The sequence below is a fragment of the Podarcis melisellensis genome (genome assembly GCF_964234715.1).
Source record: "Podarcis melisellensis genome assembly, chromosome: 3".
In the NCBI taxonomy this organism is placed as follows: domain Eukaryota; kingdom Metazoa; phylum Chordata; class Lepidosauria; order Squamata; family Lacertidae; genus Podarcis; species Podarcis melisellensis.
Window position 1 is genome coordinate 52,052,250 of NC_138530.1, and position 19,790 is coordinate 52,072,039.

The 19,790-nt window shown below is 39.4% G+C and overlaps 1 protein-coding gene across 3 annotated transcripts in view; it reads left to right on the forward strand.

The window, feature by feature from the left end:
* PRKN (parkin RBR E3 ubiquitin protein ligase) overlaps nt 1-19,790 on the forward strand; it is a 604,066-nt gene that overhangs the window by 190,757 nt on the left and 393,519 nt on the right. For all 3 annotated transcript variants that reach the window (XM_081906896.1, XM_081906894.1, XM_081906895.1), the window contains exon 4: nt 16,457-16,575. In XM_081906896.1, the coding sequence (XP_081763022.1) occupies nt 16,457-16,575 (119 nt within the window). The remainder of the gene's footprint in view (nt 1-16,456; nt 16,576-19,790) is intronic.

A 19,790-nucleotide genomic window follows, 5' to 3' on the forward strand; every position in this document is an offset into this window, starting at 1 on the left:
TTTTCTTGAAAAGTAAATCATCTTTAAAAGCCGCTCATTTAAGAGAGGTTCTGTGTTAACAGGGCACCCTGGATGGAAAGAAATGCTGCAGACAGTGTAAAATGCCTGTTATTGTCTAGACTTACGCTAACATAGAAGGTAATGAAATGTTTTTGCCTAGCTGAGGAAATTCTCTGATGGGGAGCCCTCTTATCAATGGTCATTTCCCCCCTTGCCCACATAATGATGTGATTCTCATTGGGAAAGGGAAAAGCTCAAATTACTTCAGTGTGGCCATGTATGCCTCAGGTGCACGATTAATATAACCAGTTCATGTGATTGCAGTGCAACTAGGCGCAAAATTAATTTAGGTAAAAATAGCTTTTCTTTGAAGAACAGCTGCTCTTTGGTACTGGTACTGGTGGGAGTGGGAGCATGTCAGAGAGGGCAAGGGGGGGCAAGTGTCCCTCTCCTCAGACAAGGAGCTTACCCCCACCCCCTGCCACTGAATTCCTGTTAATTCTTCAAGGAAAGGCACAGTTCACATATACAAGTGCATTCATATATTATCATTGGCAATCTAGGGAGGGGAATGGGAAAGCATCTGATGTGCAGGAAAGAGAAGTAATTGAGGAGGCATGGAACCCCTGTTGTTGTTTTCTTGAGCACCTCTTGGTGTCCACCAGGCTGGGAATGGTTGCTATTTTATTATGCAATCACAGCTCCTCCTCCAATCACCCCGCTGAAAGGGTAGGATGCAGTCTCCGTTGTCATATAGTGTAATCATCCTATATTTAATGCTGTGCTGTTTTTAACATTTGATTGGGAGCCGCCCAGAGTGGCTGGGGAAACTCAGCCAGATGGGTGGGGTATAAATAATAAATTATTATTATTATTACTCAAAATTATGAAAGTGTGCATAGAATTGTAGCCTTAGCTACCATGATGAATGTTATCTGGAGTGAGACATAGTCAAATCCTATATGTAAGCAAAAAAACTTACAGTTGATTTTTGTTTGTATTTTTCTTAGTGGTGTGTGGCTGGGACACACACATTGTGGCCGGAGGTGGGGGGGCAGCATTTGGAAATCTTCAGGACATGTATACTGCCTTGCAAACAGTCCAATCAGTACTCCAAATGCACCCCCTCCCCGCCTCCAGCCACAATGTGTGTGCCAACCAATTTCCTCCTCTGTGATCTGGAGGCCCCAAGTACCACTTTTCTTGACTACTTCTAGTGAAATCTCCCCAGGTCCCTGTCTAATGGCTTCTCCATCTGCTGTTGTTTGTACAAACAACACAGTCCCTTTGCTGTTTTCTGTTCCCTGCCAACTTTCCTCCCACTTCATGTGTGAGTGAGAAGTCATGTGTCATGCATATACTCCATAAAATATTTCGGAGAAGATTTTCCTCTCTAGTGTTGCCCTTTAGGGTCATGTACATGAGTGTGTTGCAGCTGAATAATATGATTTTTCTCATGCGCTTCTCTGACATGCATGTGTGAGCGCAATTGTTTTGAAAAAGTGATTCAAATGAAATTAAATGAACAAGAAAAGACTCATCTATTCCTATGCCATATTTCCATACACATTCCTAACAGTTGATGGACATCTTGCTATCTACTAATAACATCAAAGGACAAAGAAGCCAAATGCTCAGTTTGTCTCTTGGTGTTGCCCTATAAATACATCTATATCTAGCTATGTCTAGTGTGCAACTCAAATATATTGATATGCAGATGTCCTTCTTTATGACAGTTGCCATGAATAGTTAATGCTGTCAGTTACGGCTTATTAAGAGTTTATAATACCATTCATAACATACTAACTAATTTATAAGCATGTCTGTGGCTTTTATGTTCTATCAAGTATTTATCACTGACCCTTACGAGGAAGTGTTACAGATTTTTCTGAATAATTTATATGTTTAATATAAAATTTAATGCTCCGGATTTCTGCCATAGCTGCATTAGACTTATGGCATTTATTTTCTTCCCCATATGAGTTATTCAGGGTAAGGAATATTTAAAACTCACTTAGATTGGTTTTGATCGTTCTCCCCCTTCCAATAATTTGCTGGGTGGTTTGCCACAATTTGATTCCCTTTAAAGTTCCTTCCCCTTTTAGGACATCTGCATAATTTTTCTTGTACAATATTCATTAATGATGTGTTAATACATACAAGGTTAGATTTAAGCCAACTATATGGTCCTATGCTGATGTAAGTCACTCCTCAAACCACTTATTTCCACCCCTGCCATTCAAGAGGCATAAACCTGTTGCTGAAGGGAAAGCTGTTGTATTCCATTTGTGTACCACTTCTTAATAAAAAGTGCTTCGTAGACAGTGTTAAATCAAGTTAAATTGTCATGTTATAACAATGCAAAATAACTTCTAAAAAATCAAGAAGCCATTAACACTATATAATCAATTCATCTGGCAAGTATTTACAAGCAATCTAATAAACCTTCTCAAAATACTTCTACGTTGAGCAAAGGATATCAGAAAAACGATTTCATTTAGCTGCTCTAAGGGCCATTTAGAAGGTGGAAAATCTCACTTCCTTGGACAGCGAGTTCCATAAGGGATGGGGTGGGTGGGGCCTATCACCAAGAAGACTCTAGGTCTTATAGTCACCCGCCGTATTTCAGGCAGTTGAATCGCATGTGGAAATACACCACTTTACTTTCAGGACCTCTCTTACACTGTGAAAGTGGAACAGCATTGTTGGTCTAGTACTTAGGATAATTTTTAATTTTTTTTTTTTTTGTGGAGGCTTCTCTGTTTCCTTAACTGTTATTGGCAGCTCTGTGGCCCACCCACACTTTTTTGTTTGTTTGTATGAAGCTACATGAAGTTGCCCCTGCCCAATTGCGGGCTCCTGTATTTACCCACTCTCACCCAAATAATGCCTCTGAAATGACAGTACATCCTGACACAGCATAATTCATTTCTAGACATGGGATGAATACCTGGACATTGGCAATTTCTCCTCCAGTTTCCATCAGAATTCTCCTGCATCCTTACCGGTGGCCAAAATTAAAGGGAAATTAAAGGGGGGGGGGGGAATCATTATTTAACTATGTGTGCATGTAGCCTATACAATGGTACCTCAGGTTACATATGCTTCAGGTTACATACGCTTCAGGTTACAGACTCCGCTAACCCAGAAATAGTGCTTCAGGTTAAGAACTTTGCTTCAGGATGAGAACAGAAATCGTGCAGCAGCAGCGCAGCAGCTGCAGGAGGCCCCATTAGCTAAAGTGGTGCTTCAGGTTAAGAACAGTTTCAGGTTAAGAACGGACCTCCGGAATGAATTAAGTACTTAACCTGAGGTACCACTGTACACTAATATCAATTTGACATCTTTCTGTTTTTACCTGTTTGTCACCAAAACTACAGTGCATGCACAAGAGAAATATATCAACAAACTTGGGATTATCCTAAAATATGTACTATTACAAAAAAAGTCCCAGGCTACTGCAAGGGGTTGAACTAGATGACCCTTGTGGTCCCTTCCAATTCTGTGAGTCTATGATTCATGCTGTATGCATGCCTGCACCAAACATAATTGTGTATACTCTGTGGTACATTGCAATGTAATCTGCAATGTTTGGTGTAAGGATGATATGAAGGGCTATACTGCCCTTGATCCTTTTTGACATATTTAATTAAAGGCAGTGAAGAAACAAATTTAAATGTAGTCTGTATTAAAGTTAAATTATTCTAAAAAGGCAGCTAAGAGACCATTTTTCAGGCACTGGTCTTGGAAGTTAATTGGGTCTTACCAGCACAACCTTGGTCAGTCCTGGGACTGATTTATCCAGGTATGGGAAAAACAAGTTACTTGTCCTATCATACCCTAAAGAAACATGTGCTTGATTTATTCCAAGTGAGGAATATAATCTTTGCTTTAAACTAAGCATCTAGAGTTACTGAGATACTGAATATTTATAAAAACAGAAGTTCCATTTTTAAAAATCATTATATTATATTGTTTGATTACAGCGAAAAATGTAAGAACAGCACTCTTCACAAGAGGAATGAACGTGCAGCTGCTTCAAATGCTTTAGGTAGCTGTTTCAAGGTGTGTGTGTGTGTGCGTGCATTCCTAGATAATACAGGCTCATTTTTTTCTTGTCTTTCCCCACCAGGTACACATTTATGTGTTTATGACCATGTTTAGCAAAGTGTATTTAAACAGGTGGCGCTGTGGGTTAAAGCCTCAGCACCTAGGACTTGCCGATCGAAAGGTCGGCGGTTCGAATCCCTGCGGCGGGGTGCGCTCCCGCTGCTCGGTCCCAGCGCCTGCCAACCTAGCAGTTCGAAAGCACCTCCGGGTGCAAGTAGATAAATAGGGACCGCTTACCAGCGGGAAGGTAAACGGCGTTTCCGTATGCGGCTCTGGCTCGCCAGATGCAGCTTTGTCACGCTGGCCACGTGACCCGGAAGCGTCTCCGGACAGCGCTGGCCCCTGGCCTCTTGAGTGAGATGGGCGCACAACCCCAGAGTCTGTCAAGACTGGCCCATACGGGCAGGGGTACCTTTACCTTTACCTTTATTTAAACAGAATATCAAGGACAACCTCTTTATCGTAGTCAAAATAATTGAGCAAGGAAATATGTTAGAAGGGACCACAAGGGTCATCTAGTTCAACCCCCTGCAATGCAGGAATCTCAGCTAAAGCTTCCATGACAGATGGCCATCCAACCTCTGTTTAAAAACCTCCAAGGAAAGAGAGTCCATCACCTCTCATGGGAGTCTGTTCCACTGCATAACAGCTCTTACTGTCAGAAAGTTTTTCCGAATGTTTAGTCGGAATCTCCTTTCTTGCAACTTGAAGCCATTAGTTTGAGTCCTACCCTCCAGAGCAGGAGAAAACAAGCATGTTCACTCTCCATGTGACAGCCCTTAAGATATGTGAAAATGGCTATCATATCTCACCTCAATCCTCTATTCCAGGGTTAACATACCCAGCTCCTCCAAGCACTCCTCATAAGGCTTAGTTTTCAGACCCTTGATCATCTGGGTGGCCCTCTGCAAACGTTCCAGCTTGTCAACATCCATCTTAAATTGTGGTGCCCAGAATTGGACACAGTATTCCAAATGTGGTCCAACTAAAGCAGAATAGAGTGGTACTATTACTTCCCTTGATCTGGACACTATTCTTCTGTTGATACAGCCTAGAGTAGTGTTAGCTCTTTTTTTTGCTGCTGCATCACACTGTTGACTCATGTTAAGCTTGTGGTCCACCATGACCCCTAGATCCTTTTCACAAGTACTGCTAATAAACCAGATGTCCATCATCCTATATATGTGCATCTGGTTCTTCCTGCCTAAGTTCAGAACCTTACATTTGTTCCTATTGAAATTCACTTTGTTAGCTTGTGCCCAGTTTTCCAGTCAGTTAAGGTCATTTTGAATTCTGATTCTGTCTTCTGTGGCACTAGCTACCCCTCCCAATTTGGTGTCATCTGCAAATTTGATGAGCATCCCCTCAACTCCTCCATCCCAGTCATTTATAAAGATGTTGAACAACAACGGGCCCTGGACAGAACCCTGCGGCACCCCACTTGTCACATTTTTCCAGGATGACAAGGAAACATTAATGAGTATTCTTTGAGTTTGGTCAGTCAACCAGCTACAAATCCACCTAACAGTTACCTCGTTCAACCCACATTTTACCAGCTTCCTTGCAAGAATATCATGGGTTGTGATGTTAAACTCTTGAGAATAATCTTTTGGAGACTATTCTTGAGAATATTCTCGATTAATAGGAATATTAGAGAATTTTCATTTAAAATAGGAGTATAAATTTTAATGCATTGAAAATGATATAATTTTAATGGTCATGATGGTCAGGCGTCCCTTTACCTTTACCTTTAAACTTGTTCAAATGGCAATCGAAAACTGTATAGATACTTTTATTCAATGGGGCAATGCAGTGATTTTTTTGCACCAAACTTGAAATTGAAAATTCAATGTGAATCACTCACATTAATCACTAAGCCTGCCACTAACCGTATATTTACCATCAATTTTGAATTCTAATTATGTTGTATATGTATGAAAAGTAGCTTTTAAAGTAAAAGAAATGTTAAAAAACCCTCAGGTCCACTACATGAGTACATTCTTTAATAAGCATATCTACATGGTACAGTATTTTCAGTGCAGCACTAATAGAATCAATATAATCAATATAAAGTTTAAGATAAATGCTATTATTTCCAGAAAATAAAACACAAATAATCTGTAATGACAAGTTACATAACACCAGAAATGCAAATTACTGTCTGCTTAGACAAGTAAGGCAACACACAACATATTTAAATTATAACTGATAAATTGTCACAAGAAAGAAATTTATTTTTTAAAAAAGGCTTTAAGTAACAAGTCTCAAAATTATAAATTTATATAGACTCCTCAAACATCTTGAGAGGATAAGTCACCAGCTTCGCCTCCACTGGTAACAGAGTTTTCAGTTCCACACTGATCATCTGGGAGATCATAGAACGAAGTTGATGGTTGTATAAAATTCAATGAGCTTGTTAGAAGCTGTGTTTTCTTCTCTTCTAGGAGTCATGAGCTACATATGTAGGCTTTTCTGCTCTGTCTACAGTAAGCCTATTCCTTTTTGCTGAATGAATAACTCCATAAGTACTGAAGCTGAGTTCTGTTGCAGCTGTTGTTGGTGGCATATTTAAAATGTCCACAGCCACTCTGCTAAGCTTTGAACCAAAGCATGTTCCCTTCCACTGCACCCACTTTTTCAACAGACTTCAATACGTATGACTTGCTTAAAAAATCTTCCTTAGCACGATATGCTGCCAGCTCTGCCAAAATATCTTGTGTATCATTTGGTGCACCTGCTGATATTTTGAGATCAATGAACTTGGTACCTTGAATTTGTTCATCTCGTGATAAATGAATGCCATTATACTTGGGATCAAGTTTATTTGCAGCAAAGTGAATTATGTTGTTACACATAATTGTATAGACCTAGGTACTTTAAGTGTACAGTGGTGCCTCGCAAGATGAAAAGAATCCGTTCTGCGAGTCTCTTTGCCTAGCGGTTTTTTCGTCTTGCGAAGCAAGCCCATTGACGGCTTAGCGGCTTAGCGCTATTAGCCGCTTTTAGTGGCTTTTAGCGGCTTAGCGGCTTAGCGGATAAGCGGCTGAGCAGCTTAGAAAAGGGGGGGAGGAAAAAACCCCCACAGGAACTCACAAGACATTTTCATCTTGCGAAGCAAGCCCATAGGAAATTCGTTTTGTGAAGCACCTCCAAAACGGAAAACTCTTTCGTCTAGCGAGTTTTCCGTCTTGTGAGGCATTCGTCTTGCGGGGCACCACTGTATAAAGCATTAAAGCTACTTTCTGTAAAAAAAAAAAATTGCACTGTATGGCCAATGGTTTGTTGTTGTTTACTCGTTTAGTCGTGTCCGACTCTTCGTGACCCCATGGACCAGAGCACGCCAGGCACTATGGCCAAGGGTATAGAATTGCTAAGAATAAGGTCACACCAAAATAAGGGGGGGAAGCTATTACATATAGTTGAAATACATGGATTTTCTCCTTAATTGGAAGAAACCTCTGGCTGGTGAGACCCCCAAAATAAATAAATAGTAACTAGGAATAATGTTTGAATTTTATAGGTGGTAGTTGATTACCCTAATTCCAGAAGGTAAGCTTTTTGTGGAGGCATCTGAAAAGACAGAAGGTGGTATGCTGGCCTGTGAATACATTCTAAGTGTGATGAATGAAGGCAAATAGTTCTATATTCATGCCAGAGGTGCACTAATATGCTCAAAGTAAATTGCTAAAATTAATGAAATAACATTTTCTTCTGCCTGAATTTGACATGCTGACATCTGCTAGGTGCGTTATATAGACAGATATATGACTTTGGCTTCATGTCAACATTTCCTTTCTGGATGAGGCAAGCAATATGATTAATAAGATACCAGCAGATACTTGTCTTGTGCTGCTATGTTTATTCCACGCTAGATCGTATGCCCTTACTCTTACCATAAGTACACTTTCTTTTGTTTATGCACACACTTGTTGGGTTGATTTTTACAGATAAAAGCATGGCCTGGTGATGCTAAGATGCAGTAGTTAAACAAAGTTGCATTTGACAAGTTTGAGCTGCTCAAAGTTTATTTTAGTAATGCAACAGAACCTGAAATAAGCTGACCAGGATCACTTTAGGTATTTAGTTGTGACTTGTCCTGAGGCGTTAGAGTGAAGGGTGTGTTAATAGTAGTAGAAATAGTAGTAGTAGCAGTAGTATGTAATAAGTAGTAGTAGTAGTAGTAGTAGTAGTAATACATCTGTGTGAGCTGTGTACATTGAAACACTTTCATATGCACATCTCTCTGATTTGATCTAGTTACTTTTATTTTGCTCCACCACCAAAGAGCTCAGGCAGGCCTGATACCAGCACCTGGTATCCTCAAGAAACAGACAGGCCAAGGGCCTTATTGGAGCCCATTGGTGCTGATATATAGGCTGTATAGTGAATGATGGTATATCAGGGTCACTATGGGAAATTTAAAATGGCGTCTTATAGCTGCCTTCTACTATCACAAAGTAACTTACCAACGAGCACATTGCTGACTGCCCTCTGAAAGTTGGAGTTGGTCTTTAGCTCAGGGCAACAGACATGGTTATATTCTTGCCTATTTTATCCTCAGGAGAACCTGTGAGGTAATTTAGGCTGAGAGACACTGACAAGCTCATGATCACCCAGACAACCTCAGCTCCTTCAAGAGGAAATTGGGTATAAATGTGATGAAGAAAATGAATGTGTTTTTAAAAAACCATTTGGGGGGGGGGGAAACATTTTATTCTGTTTACTGTTGTAACTAGCAGGGTCTTGGAAGTTCAGTAATGAGCCTCTGTGGCTATGAGTTTTGTTACTGATCTAAAGAGACATTGGTACTGAGGGAGACTGAAGAGAACACACACACATGCTTACATACAGTGGGACCACAGATTTACATTTGGGATATATGCTACTAAGCAACTTATCCAAATGTGGATTTTTACTCAGAACTGACAAGGTTACGTGTAAAAGATGGTCTCATCCTCTTCCACTTCTCACGTGCGCTGTTTCCTGACATTCATTTCTCTACTTCTTTGGGCTGTGGTCTGTGTGTTTAAGTTTTGATCAAACAGGTAAATAATACAAATAATGAAGCCAACCCAGCAGAACAGTGTTTACCCTAACCCAAATCATTATGTTTACAAAATAAGGAATTTTCTTTCTGTTTTTGAAAGACCTACAAAGGGATTGCTGTGAAGGAAATGATTTGCATTTATGCAACTCTGTAAAATTCAAATTTAGTCAGCCGAAGGATGGGGGATGGCTGGGGGTGGGGGGAGGTAGCCAACAGCAGTTGGAAGTAAATGGGATGAACAATCTGGATTCAAAAATGAAATTAGCCATGTGCATCAGAAACCAGCTGTTAGTTTCAGACTGAATAAATACAGCCCCAAACAGAGAATCAACATTTTCTAGCCAGTAACTGAGGTATTTGTACAATTCTTTCTCAGAAGTTTTAAACACTAAATAGTTGGAGATGTGTTTTCTCTCATGGCTCTCATGTGTGCTTTGACCATTTGAATCAAATAAAAGCTGGCTGAGGCTTGTTTATTATTTAAAGAATACCCACTTTTAACAGTGATCATTAATAGAATATTGTTAATTTCTGTACCTCGAAAGGAATGTTGGAATTATTTTAATGTCATGGTGCTGTTAATAACTTGGAATCATGTGATACTTTGATTTAACAGCCGTCTCAGCATAAGGTTTGCACCAATTTCTTAAGTTAATTATATACCCATTCAAAAATAGTATACATTCTTACATATTTAATGTTACATTTAAAAAACAAAACAGAACTATGGAGACACTGTGGGTGCAAAAACCAACAACCCCCAAACCAAACCAAAAACAGACTCAGTGGGTGCTAAACAGAAAAAAGAAAAAGTATTCCTATCTGATGCCAAGATCTGTGCATTCAGATTATATTAGATATATTTGCATAGAATATGTGGAGTCTGAAAGATGGTAGGAAGGCAAGGAAGAATGCAATGCAAGAGACTCACCATTTAGTCCCTTGGAAAGGGCTGAAATTAGACCCCTGCACTGGGTTGACAACAATTTTTCTACAGGGATGGGGTTGGCGTTATGCTCCTTCTGGCCACACATTTAAAGTATTGAGTTGTGGAGTCTCCTGCTCCATTTAATTTGGATGAATTGTGCAAATTGGGCATCCCCAGGGATCCCTGTTATCACAATGCCTTATATAATGTAGTGGAGAGAACGTAAAAAAATCCCTGCTGGATCAGGCCAGAGGACCATCTAGTCCAACGTCCTGTTGTCACAGTGGCCAACCAAATGCTTCTTCATGCTTGCTAATTCCCAGCAATTCAAGGAGTGAACACGCTTGATCCCTTCACCACAAAATGATCCTAGAAAGATGAGTGTGTGAACATATTTTTATTATTTATTGAATTTATTTACCACCCTATACCCGGAGGTATAGGGTATAGGGTGATACATACATAGAGGTAACAGAGTCTAAACCTAATGCTTCAATGGGAGACCCTACCTGCACGAGGTCATCTTTGGGTCTGTGATCTTTCACAAACTTGCCTGTGTGTCAAGATAGTCTTGTTTAACAGAAGCTGGAATTCTCTACCATTCCACGCTGTACATTATCAACAAAATACAGTGATATTGGTGCATCTACAACATACACAGATTTTGTATATGTTAAGAGATTTCTGTCTTGCCCTCATTTCCTTCTGATCCAGTTCTATTTTGTATATCCAAATCAGATATCAATCTTTGCTATCAATTGACTGTGGAATGCTTTCTCCAGGGAGGCTTGACTCGGGCCTATGCTGATGACATTTCGTGTCCAGACCTTTTTAGTTCCCCAATTCTTTAATACAGACTCCTTTTATCTCCGAGAGGTTCTTATGCTGCTCTTCTTAGATTGTGGCTCCTGCTGCTTTTATGTTTTGAAATGCTTTTTATTGCATGTGTTTTATTTTGTGTTGTAAACTGCCTTAGGAATTGAAGGATGGACTCTCCATTTCAATAAAAAAACCAAGTATCTATCTTTTCCTTTTGCAAGTATATGACATCATATGAAACAAATAAGTGCTGCTTCTGGCTCTAAAGGCAAATAATTTCTTCTTTATTTAAATACGTAGAAAAGACTTTACTTCCATTTCAGTACATTGTATTTAATTAATCCAGTCAATGCAAAGTTAAGTTTGTTAATATAATGACGCTTTCACCCATCATCTGCTATGGACAGGCTGATTTACCTAGGGATGTTAATGTACCAAATTAAATTACTGGCCTCAGGGAGGATTGGTTTTGAACTCTTTAGTTTAAACAATTGAATCAAATTAGTTTCCTTTGCCATTTTAATACTCATTTTTAAATCAACTCCTCCACTCCCAAAGTTTGACAGCTTGGAAATAACATCCCTATTACATAGAATAATATATGATCTAGTTCAAACTAGAGCTCATTTTAAAGTTAGTGAAAACTTGCAATTTATTAAGGGCTTTTCCTAATAAATAATTGTTTTAATCATCATGAGGTACTGATGAATACAGTGGTACCTCAGGTTAAGAACTTTATTTGTTCTGGAGGTCCGTTCTTAACCTGAAACTGTTCTTAACCTGAGGTACCACTTTATCTAATGGGGTCTCCCACTGCCGCTGTGCCACCACCTCACAATTTCTGTTCTCATCCTGAAGCAAAGTTCTTAACCCAAGGTACTATTTCTGGGTTAGCAGAGTCTGTAACCTGAAGCATCTGTAACCTGAAGTGTCTGTAACCCAAGGCACCACTGTAATGCACTGAGGAACAAACTGAATGTTACACTGTAGAAAGTATGAGAATGGTCTGGTAGCATATTCTCCTTTCTTTACGAAGTGTCCATGGGAAGCATTGCTTTGACATGAGCTCTGGACATACATTTTGAGAAGTAAACTTGGGTCTAGAATAGATTATTGGTAATCAACTGTGGGTGGGCAGAAGTTTCAGGGGGAAATGGGCTGGTAGGTGAAGGGTTAAACATCTCCTTCTCTGCTCCTTTTGTTTAAAACACTCACTCTCATTAATGCCATGCAACTGAGAAGGGGCAGTCTAAGCTTTAAACTGTGGAGCTGCAGTCACCTGTAATTTGTCCCAGAGAGTGGCCAGAGCCTCACCAGACACTGTGAATATTTCTTGCATTTTCCCATGTCAGGGTAGGGCTTCCCGGTCTGCTCTGAGCAGATAATTAGGGAGATAATTCCTGCACAAAACCAGGAAAGCTGTAAGTATGGAGTGCTGCAAAAGAGCAATGAAATTTCAGACAAAAATGAATATTACTGTTGCATGTAAACCACTGTTGTTCTAAATACTGTTTGGGTAGAAGTGCGCAGCAGGCATGGTCTTCTGTGAGAGAGTTCCATGAGGGTTCTTGTCATATAATTGTCTAGTGATGGAGATTGCCCTATTTTGTCAGATACTCCTTTAGCCACAAAAGGCTTTAGGAGCTTCCATTGTACTCCAGTATCCCTATGTCTAGAACTGTCACTCCTTTACATCTGTCCATTATGAATATTTTCTCTATACTTGTGCTATTTGTTTTTAGTGTCTAGTGACCAGGATTGGTGATTGTCTTTTATATGTACTATAAGGCATTGAGTTATAAAAAATCTGGTGTGTTTAGTAACAAATACAGTGGTTATTTAACGCCAGTCTTATATATGATTATATACCACACACACAGGGTTCAGTGTCACAGTCTTCACTCTGAGAGGATGATCAATGATACAGCAACAATTTATTGTTTTCCCATAAAACCCAGACTCCCTCTCTCCCTCATGTGAAATGAAACACTCCCTTGTGTATAGCACATGTCTGTGCATGCACACACATTTAGCAACAGAGTTGGCATGTAAAAATAATATTTTTAGTTTTTAATTGGCCATTGCTGTATTTGCACATTTTAGCAGAGTGCCAGTACTATAAAATATTAATGGAAAACTCCATGAAAATCCTATAGTGCCTGATTGAATGAGGAAAGACAAGGTTGTAAGGTTGATACTGCAGCAGTTCTAGTGATTGCTGGTGCTATGCCATAATTGCAATTTTCTGCATTAATACCACTTCAGAGTTGGTGTTGTGTTTGAGGCAGATTTATTTTCACCTCCTTTTGCCCCTGAAAACAAAGAGAGATAATCTCAATCAAGGCTGTTTGTGAAAAATTAGTCCTAACGATTCTCAGGGAACAGGGGCTGCTAATGTTAGATTAGGATTTGTGCAGCTTCTACGGCATAGTACATTCATGTTATTTTAATTTATTCTGATTGCTCTTGTACTCATTGCTGGAAATATTGCTCTCTACAGAAGCCCAATAACGTGGCTACAGAAGTGTGAGATTGCTACCAGTCCATCTGCATAAAGCAGCAGATGGGTCGCTGGAAATGTCCATTTACTCCCTTCTCAAAGACCTGAGTGTGCCTCCTGTAGTGCTCTCACCATCTAGCAGCTATGCTGTGAGAAAGACAATTGACACGTTATTCCGGATCTCTGCACAGGTCCTGCTTGTTTGCAGGCTTCATCTACCTCTATTCCAGACATATTTCTGCTGTGTTAAGTTTAATGCTTGTGATTTCTTTTTAATAGTATTCATGAAAGAGACTGATGGCGCTGGGGCTTGAGCTTAGCCCAGTGGTAGCCCACTGTTTTTGTGTAGGATTTTACGACGTACAGTAAATTGGAAATATGCCATAATTCACATATACACCACTCTTATCTTGCACATTATTTTTTTGTCAGAATTCTGCAGCTTATTGACAGTGCGAATAAAACAGTGGTGTTCTGATGGGATAGAAACTACTCAGAAAAAAGAAATAAGAGCGTAGATGTAATATGTACACTATTGACTTAGCAAATTCATGGTGCAATCCTATTGTTTACTCAAAAGTAAGTCCTGCTGTGTTCCTAGTAAATTTGTTTAGGATTGCAGCCTAACCTGAGGGAACAAAAATGGAGAGTATTTTGCATGCAAGGATGTCGTGAACATCCATAATACTACCCTTATTGCATGACAAATACTTTTTTAATTCTAAAAGACTGCAATTAATAGTTTTTGTTTGTTTTTAAAAAAATTGTGGTTCCCAAATAAAATGAACACAGTTGCCCCTCCTCATGCCCTCTTTTTATTCCACTGTTCGCTCAACTTAATGGCACCAGTAAATGTAGTTTACACCTTAAACTACAGGTAAATTAATTACAGTAACTCTGAGCCGGCTCACAACAAGAGCTTACCAGTCATATATTTAATGCTATCACGTTTTAAATTAGTCCAATAAATTGAAAAACCTGTAACTTGTCAACTTTTCTGTTTCATTCTGTGTCTAATGTTGAAAGATTGCCTTTTCATTAAGGAAGCAGTAAATTAACATTTGATAGCCTGACAGCTTTCAGTGCACACAAATGTGATTCTAGCATATTTTGGTGTGCTGAATTAACAGGGCCTGCCTCAGGATTTTGGTTGTCCATCAGGCAAGAATACAATCTTAATCAGCGAAAGGCTAAGCCAGTGGGGCAGGCAGACTAAGATAGTGCCGCTGCCTCCCACCACCCCCGCCAGCATGACTTGTGAGATCAAACTTAGCTGCATGCAAAATTATTGATTTTAATTTTTAAAAATTCATTTCCAAACTCTTACCATGGTGTAATAAGCAGCCAGCTTCACCAGTGTCCATTATAGTACTGCCCAGAGCCAGAGCCTTGTATGGCTTTGTCCAGCTCCTTTGGGCATCCCCATTAGGCCACTTTGCATCTCAGCCAACAATCCATGCATTACCAAAAACAACATAGAGGGTAATTGTGTAAGTTAGTTCACCACTGTGGCCATCCAAAAGGAAGATGGAACTGAAACAGTTAAATCAGCTATGATCAAGTGGGCGCAAGATATTGGTCATAACATTATGTTTGAGGACTGGGAACGGTTGTGGACCACCGGTATTAAATTTACGGCATGTAATGCCCTAAAAGAAAATATTATGAAAATGATTTATAGGTGGTACATGACCCCAGTCAAGCTTGCAAAAATTTACCACTTGCCTGATAATAAGTGTTGGAAATGTAAAGAGAATGAAGGTACATTCTTTCACCTTTGCTGGACATGCCCAAAGATTAAGGCTTTCTGGGAAATGATTTATAATGAAATGAAAAAGGTACTTAAATATACCTTTTTGAAGAAACCAGAGGCCTTTCTCCTGGGTATGGTAGGCCAATTGGTGTTAAAGAAGGATAGAACAATTTTTATGTATGCTACAACAGCAGCAAGAATACTTATCGCAAAGTATTGGAAGACACAAGATTTACCCACCATGGAAGAATGGCAGATGAGGGTTATAGGCTATATGGGACTGGCAGAAATGACCGGCAGAATCCGAGACCAGGGAAAAGAGACGGCGGAAGAAGATTGGAAGAAATTTAAGGACTATCTTAAGAAACATTGCAAGATTATTGAATGTTAGAACGATGTTGATTTAGAAATTAAGGGGTTTCTAGCTGTAATGACTATGTAATTAAGACAAGAAAGATCAAAAATTAAACACAAATTAGGGGAAGGATTTGCTGAATTGGCTTGATTACAGATTGGAATACAGAGAGGGGAGGTCTGAGGAGGTCGGGAAAGTAAATTATATGACTATAAGGGATTGAAATTGTTATTGTATTCGTTTTGTATGTATGTTTGTCTTATAGTTATTTTTTTTTTCTTTTTTCTTTTTTTTGTTTTTACTCTATATAATTTCTTGAAAACTTTAATAAATATCTTTAAAAAAACCAGACAAAAGGAATATGGAACTGGCCACTGTCATTCATGTCCTCTTTACCTCCAGGTTGGACCACTATGTAGGGCTACTCTTGAAGACCACCCAGAAACCTCAGTTGGCCCAAAATGTTGCTTTCAGATTGGTAGCAAGGCCTGGCAGTGTGGGTGGCTTTTTTCATCCGGAATTCACTGAAACTGAGTTCTGGCACCTCTTTGGTGCTTTCTAGCAGCTCTTTAGTTATTGTACCAGTGGGCAGCATGGCGCTTGGGACTCCGTAATGCGACAATCGGCTTGTTGTGGCAATCGGGTTGGCCTTTTAAACTGTGTGTGGAAGGGGGTATTTTTATTGTTTGTTATTATGCTAGATCTTTTTGTGCATTTTTTTATGTTGTAAACCACTCTGTGATCTTTGGATGAAGGGCAGTATAGATATTTAATAAACAACAACAGCTGACAGGTATACAGAACAAGAATGTATTTCATCATTCTGTTTTATAAGTTTCTTAAATAGTTGTCTTCTTTAATTCCAGTAAATTTGGGCCCCTATAATTCTCTCTGTCTTGCTATTATGACAAATTAAGGCTTTGGCTTTTCTTTCTTACAAACAGGTGCTGCTAACTACAACAGGTTTTATGTTTTCTGCAAAAGTTTCTGCCAAGCTGTGAAACCTGGAAAGCTTCGGGTCCGCTGCAAAACTTGCAAGCAAGGGACACTGACTCTGGCAAGGGTAGGCAACCATTTTTATATTTTTCAAAAGCATATTGAGAACTTTGATGTGATTGGCTAGTAAATATTGTGAAGAAACTCTGAATTTTATAATGTTTTGTCTATCATTTGTCTATTTATAACACCCTTCCTAGGGAGATCCTCCTGGTGCCTTTGTTTTTAGTGTTCAGTAGCATGCAAAACTCTTTCTAAACTCTTTCTTGTGCACTTGTCCGATTCAGTTAGCTTGTTCGGCTCTGGTTGATGATTGTTCAGTTTCTCATATTTTGTTTCCAGTCTTTGTGATGAGTTTTATTTTCTTTTATTGCTTCTACGTTGTGATTTGGACTGTTGTTGTTTTATTGTAAGCTCTTCTAACCATTTCTTGGTAGGGGGTATAAAACAATTTTTTAATGACAACAGCTCTTGTGGAGGGGGTGTTTCCAAGAAAATATAAAGGGATTTGTGATCATATAGCATACAATAGCATCTGGGCAGGCAAGGGTGAAGGGGGCTATAAATATTTTAATAAGGACACCTCGGTGGGTTGTTCTTCCATGAAAACACAAAGAAATTTGTGATCATGCAATATGCCACAGAATCCTGGAAAACAATTAAAGTTTGAGGGTAGGTTGTACATAAGTTACAAACCAGTAATTTTAATTAGATGTTTAAATGATAAAAGTTCTTCCCTTCCACACCTATTCCAAAAATAAATCTCACTACAATGGAATATGTGTCACAATAATGAAGAAATAGATCCTCTGAGTATGTGCACAGAGTGTATTTCCATCACCATTAAATCAACTCTAAATTTTACAACTTTCCCCTGCAGAACTGGGTTTGGGAAGCAGGGGAGTTAGTAGGCTCAAGCCTTGGCATCATTTTTCAAAATTAAGCACCACAGTGTTTTCAGAAACAATAAACATCAAAAATTTATTTAAGGCATTTTAATAGGGCTCAGCCTGATTTATGGCACACAGGTGAAGATCACCAGTGAAAAAAACCATACCCATTCTTAAGCAGAATTCAAGAACACTGCACCTCTTCAGCCAGACCAGCTATTTGGATTTTTTAAAGACTTATTTCTGCTTGAGGAGAAAAGAGAAAACTATGTACGTGTTCATTGCAACCAGACATGGATGCCAGCAGTTTTGTAAGCAAAAGTTAGTGGTCCGAAGCACAAAAGCCTCTCAAGAACTGCTAAGAGACTTCTTTTTGGCCAAATATTCTTATACTTTCTCCTTGTCATTTTCAACCTGCTTCCAATCTTTTGCTCTTTTTCGGAGAGGAATGCAGCTGCCCTGCTTATTACTCCAGCAAAGGAAAAGGGACTGGAAATCAAAATGTCTTCATTTGAAAGTATTTTAGGACATCTTTCTACGTACAGTACAGCTCATCCAAGGTGGCTCACATAATAAAAATTCAATGTAATATCTACAAGTTATAAAACAGGACATATAATATGTAGACGTTTGGTTTCTATGTTTGTTTTTCTAGCACAATGAATAATATGTCACTATTTAGTGTAGCTATTTCCCCTCTGAATTAACAGAACTAGAATTACTAAAGCTCACAAACGCAGCAGGTGGGATTCAACCGCCCAGTCACATCAGTGGAAGCTTTGCACAAGCGCCTCTGCCTGCTCAACCTCTCCTTCCCCCTGAAATTGGCTGTTGTAAGAGAATCCCTAGAACAGGGTGTAAGGAGAAATGAGAGGGGATCATTCTATCCAATGAGCTGCAATGCTTGCACAGACAGAGAGATTGTAGCAGCGCAAGGTTGAATTCCAACTCAGAGGCCAAAATTCAGTTCTGTACATAAAAGTAAAACTGAAAGATGCAGTCTACATTGATTTTCTGTTTCTCTCATAGCTTTCATTGACTGTTTCAACTTTTGTGTATGTTTTGGTAATTAGAGGTTTCCACAACATCTAATACATCTATAGATTTACTGCAATCCTTTGTTATTGGCCTGTTTTCATGCCTAAAACCATCTGCTCAGCAGTTTTGCAAGTTGAGTATTGGCTTGGCTTACTTTGAAATTGGCATTTGATTTCTTTTTCTTTTTTGTATTGACAGTGAAGCTGATTATTCCTAAACTCTACATGTAAATATTTCCTCATAAGAAAGGGACCTTTAAAGCAGAGATGGAGACAGATTTTATCTGGTCTTCATTTCTAAGCTAGTTTGGCTGATCCACATGTCCTGGAATAATACTCAGATCAGAATATAATTTTGGATGTCATGTTCCATTTAGTTTTATGATATAGTTCTTGACTCTAAACATATACTAAAACATATTTTACAATGCGTATTTTAGGCTAAAGTATGCTTACAGTGTGTACATTAAAATAAAATGAGAATTAAATATACATTTCCATGTTGTTGTTGTTATTATTATTATTATTATTATTATTATTTAAAAATTTTGACAGTTTAATGCGGAAACCGGGTGAAATGATCTTATGAGAACATATGAAACTGATACAGAAGGCAGCCTTCTCCAACTTGGTGCCCTCCAGATGTTTTGGGCTTTGACCTGCCTGCGGTGGCTGGGGCTGAGTCCAAAACATCTGGAGGGTGCCAAGTCAAGAGTTCCCCTGGAGAAGGGATCTAGGGAGGATACAGGAAAGCACAAATTGGTTGGCTTAATGTCTGCCCTGCCCCCTTGTTAAAGTGGCCTTTGGGGCAGAGCTCCTGTTCCCCACCCCTATACAATGGCAAGCCCAGAATGCCATACTCAGTTGAGTGCAGCACCTTCTTAACTGATGCTTCAGATAGTACCTTTTAAGAGCAGTGTGATGGAGGCTGTGTTTCACATGGGGCATACAATTCATTTCACTATCATCCCTGGTTCAATAAAAATTGGCAAGTTTTTGCACTACAGTCATACCTCGGGTTGAATATGCTTCAAGTTGAGCGCGTTCGACTTGTGCTCCGCGGCAACCCGGAAGTAACGGAGTGTGTTACTTCCGGGTTTCGCCACTCACACATGTGCATACACTCAAAATGACGTCACACGCATGTGCAGAAGTGGTGAAAAGCGGCACGCATATGTGCAGACGTGCCATCACTAGTTACGTTTGCTTCTGGATGCGAATGAGGCTCCGGAACAGACCCCGTTCGCATCCCAAGGTACCACTGTACATGAAAAACCTGCTGGACCTGTTTGACCAGACACGATAACAGGATCTTACTTATTTGCGCCATCTTTGCCTCAAGTTTTTTTTTCTTT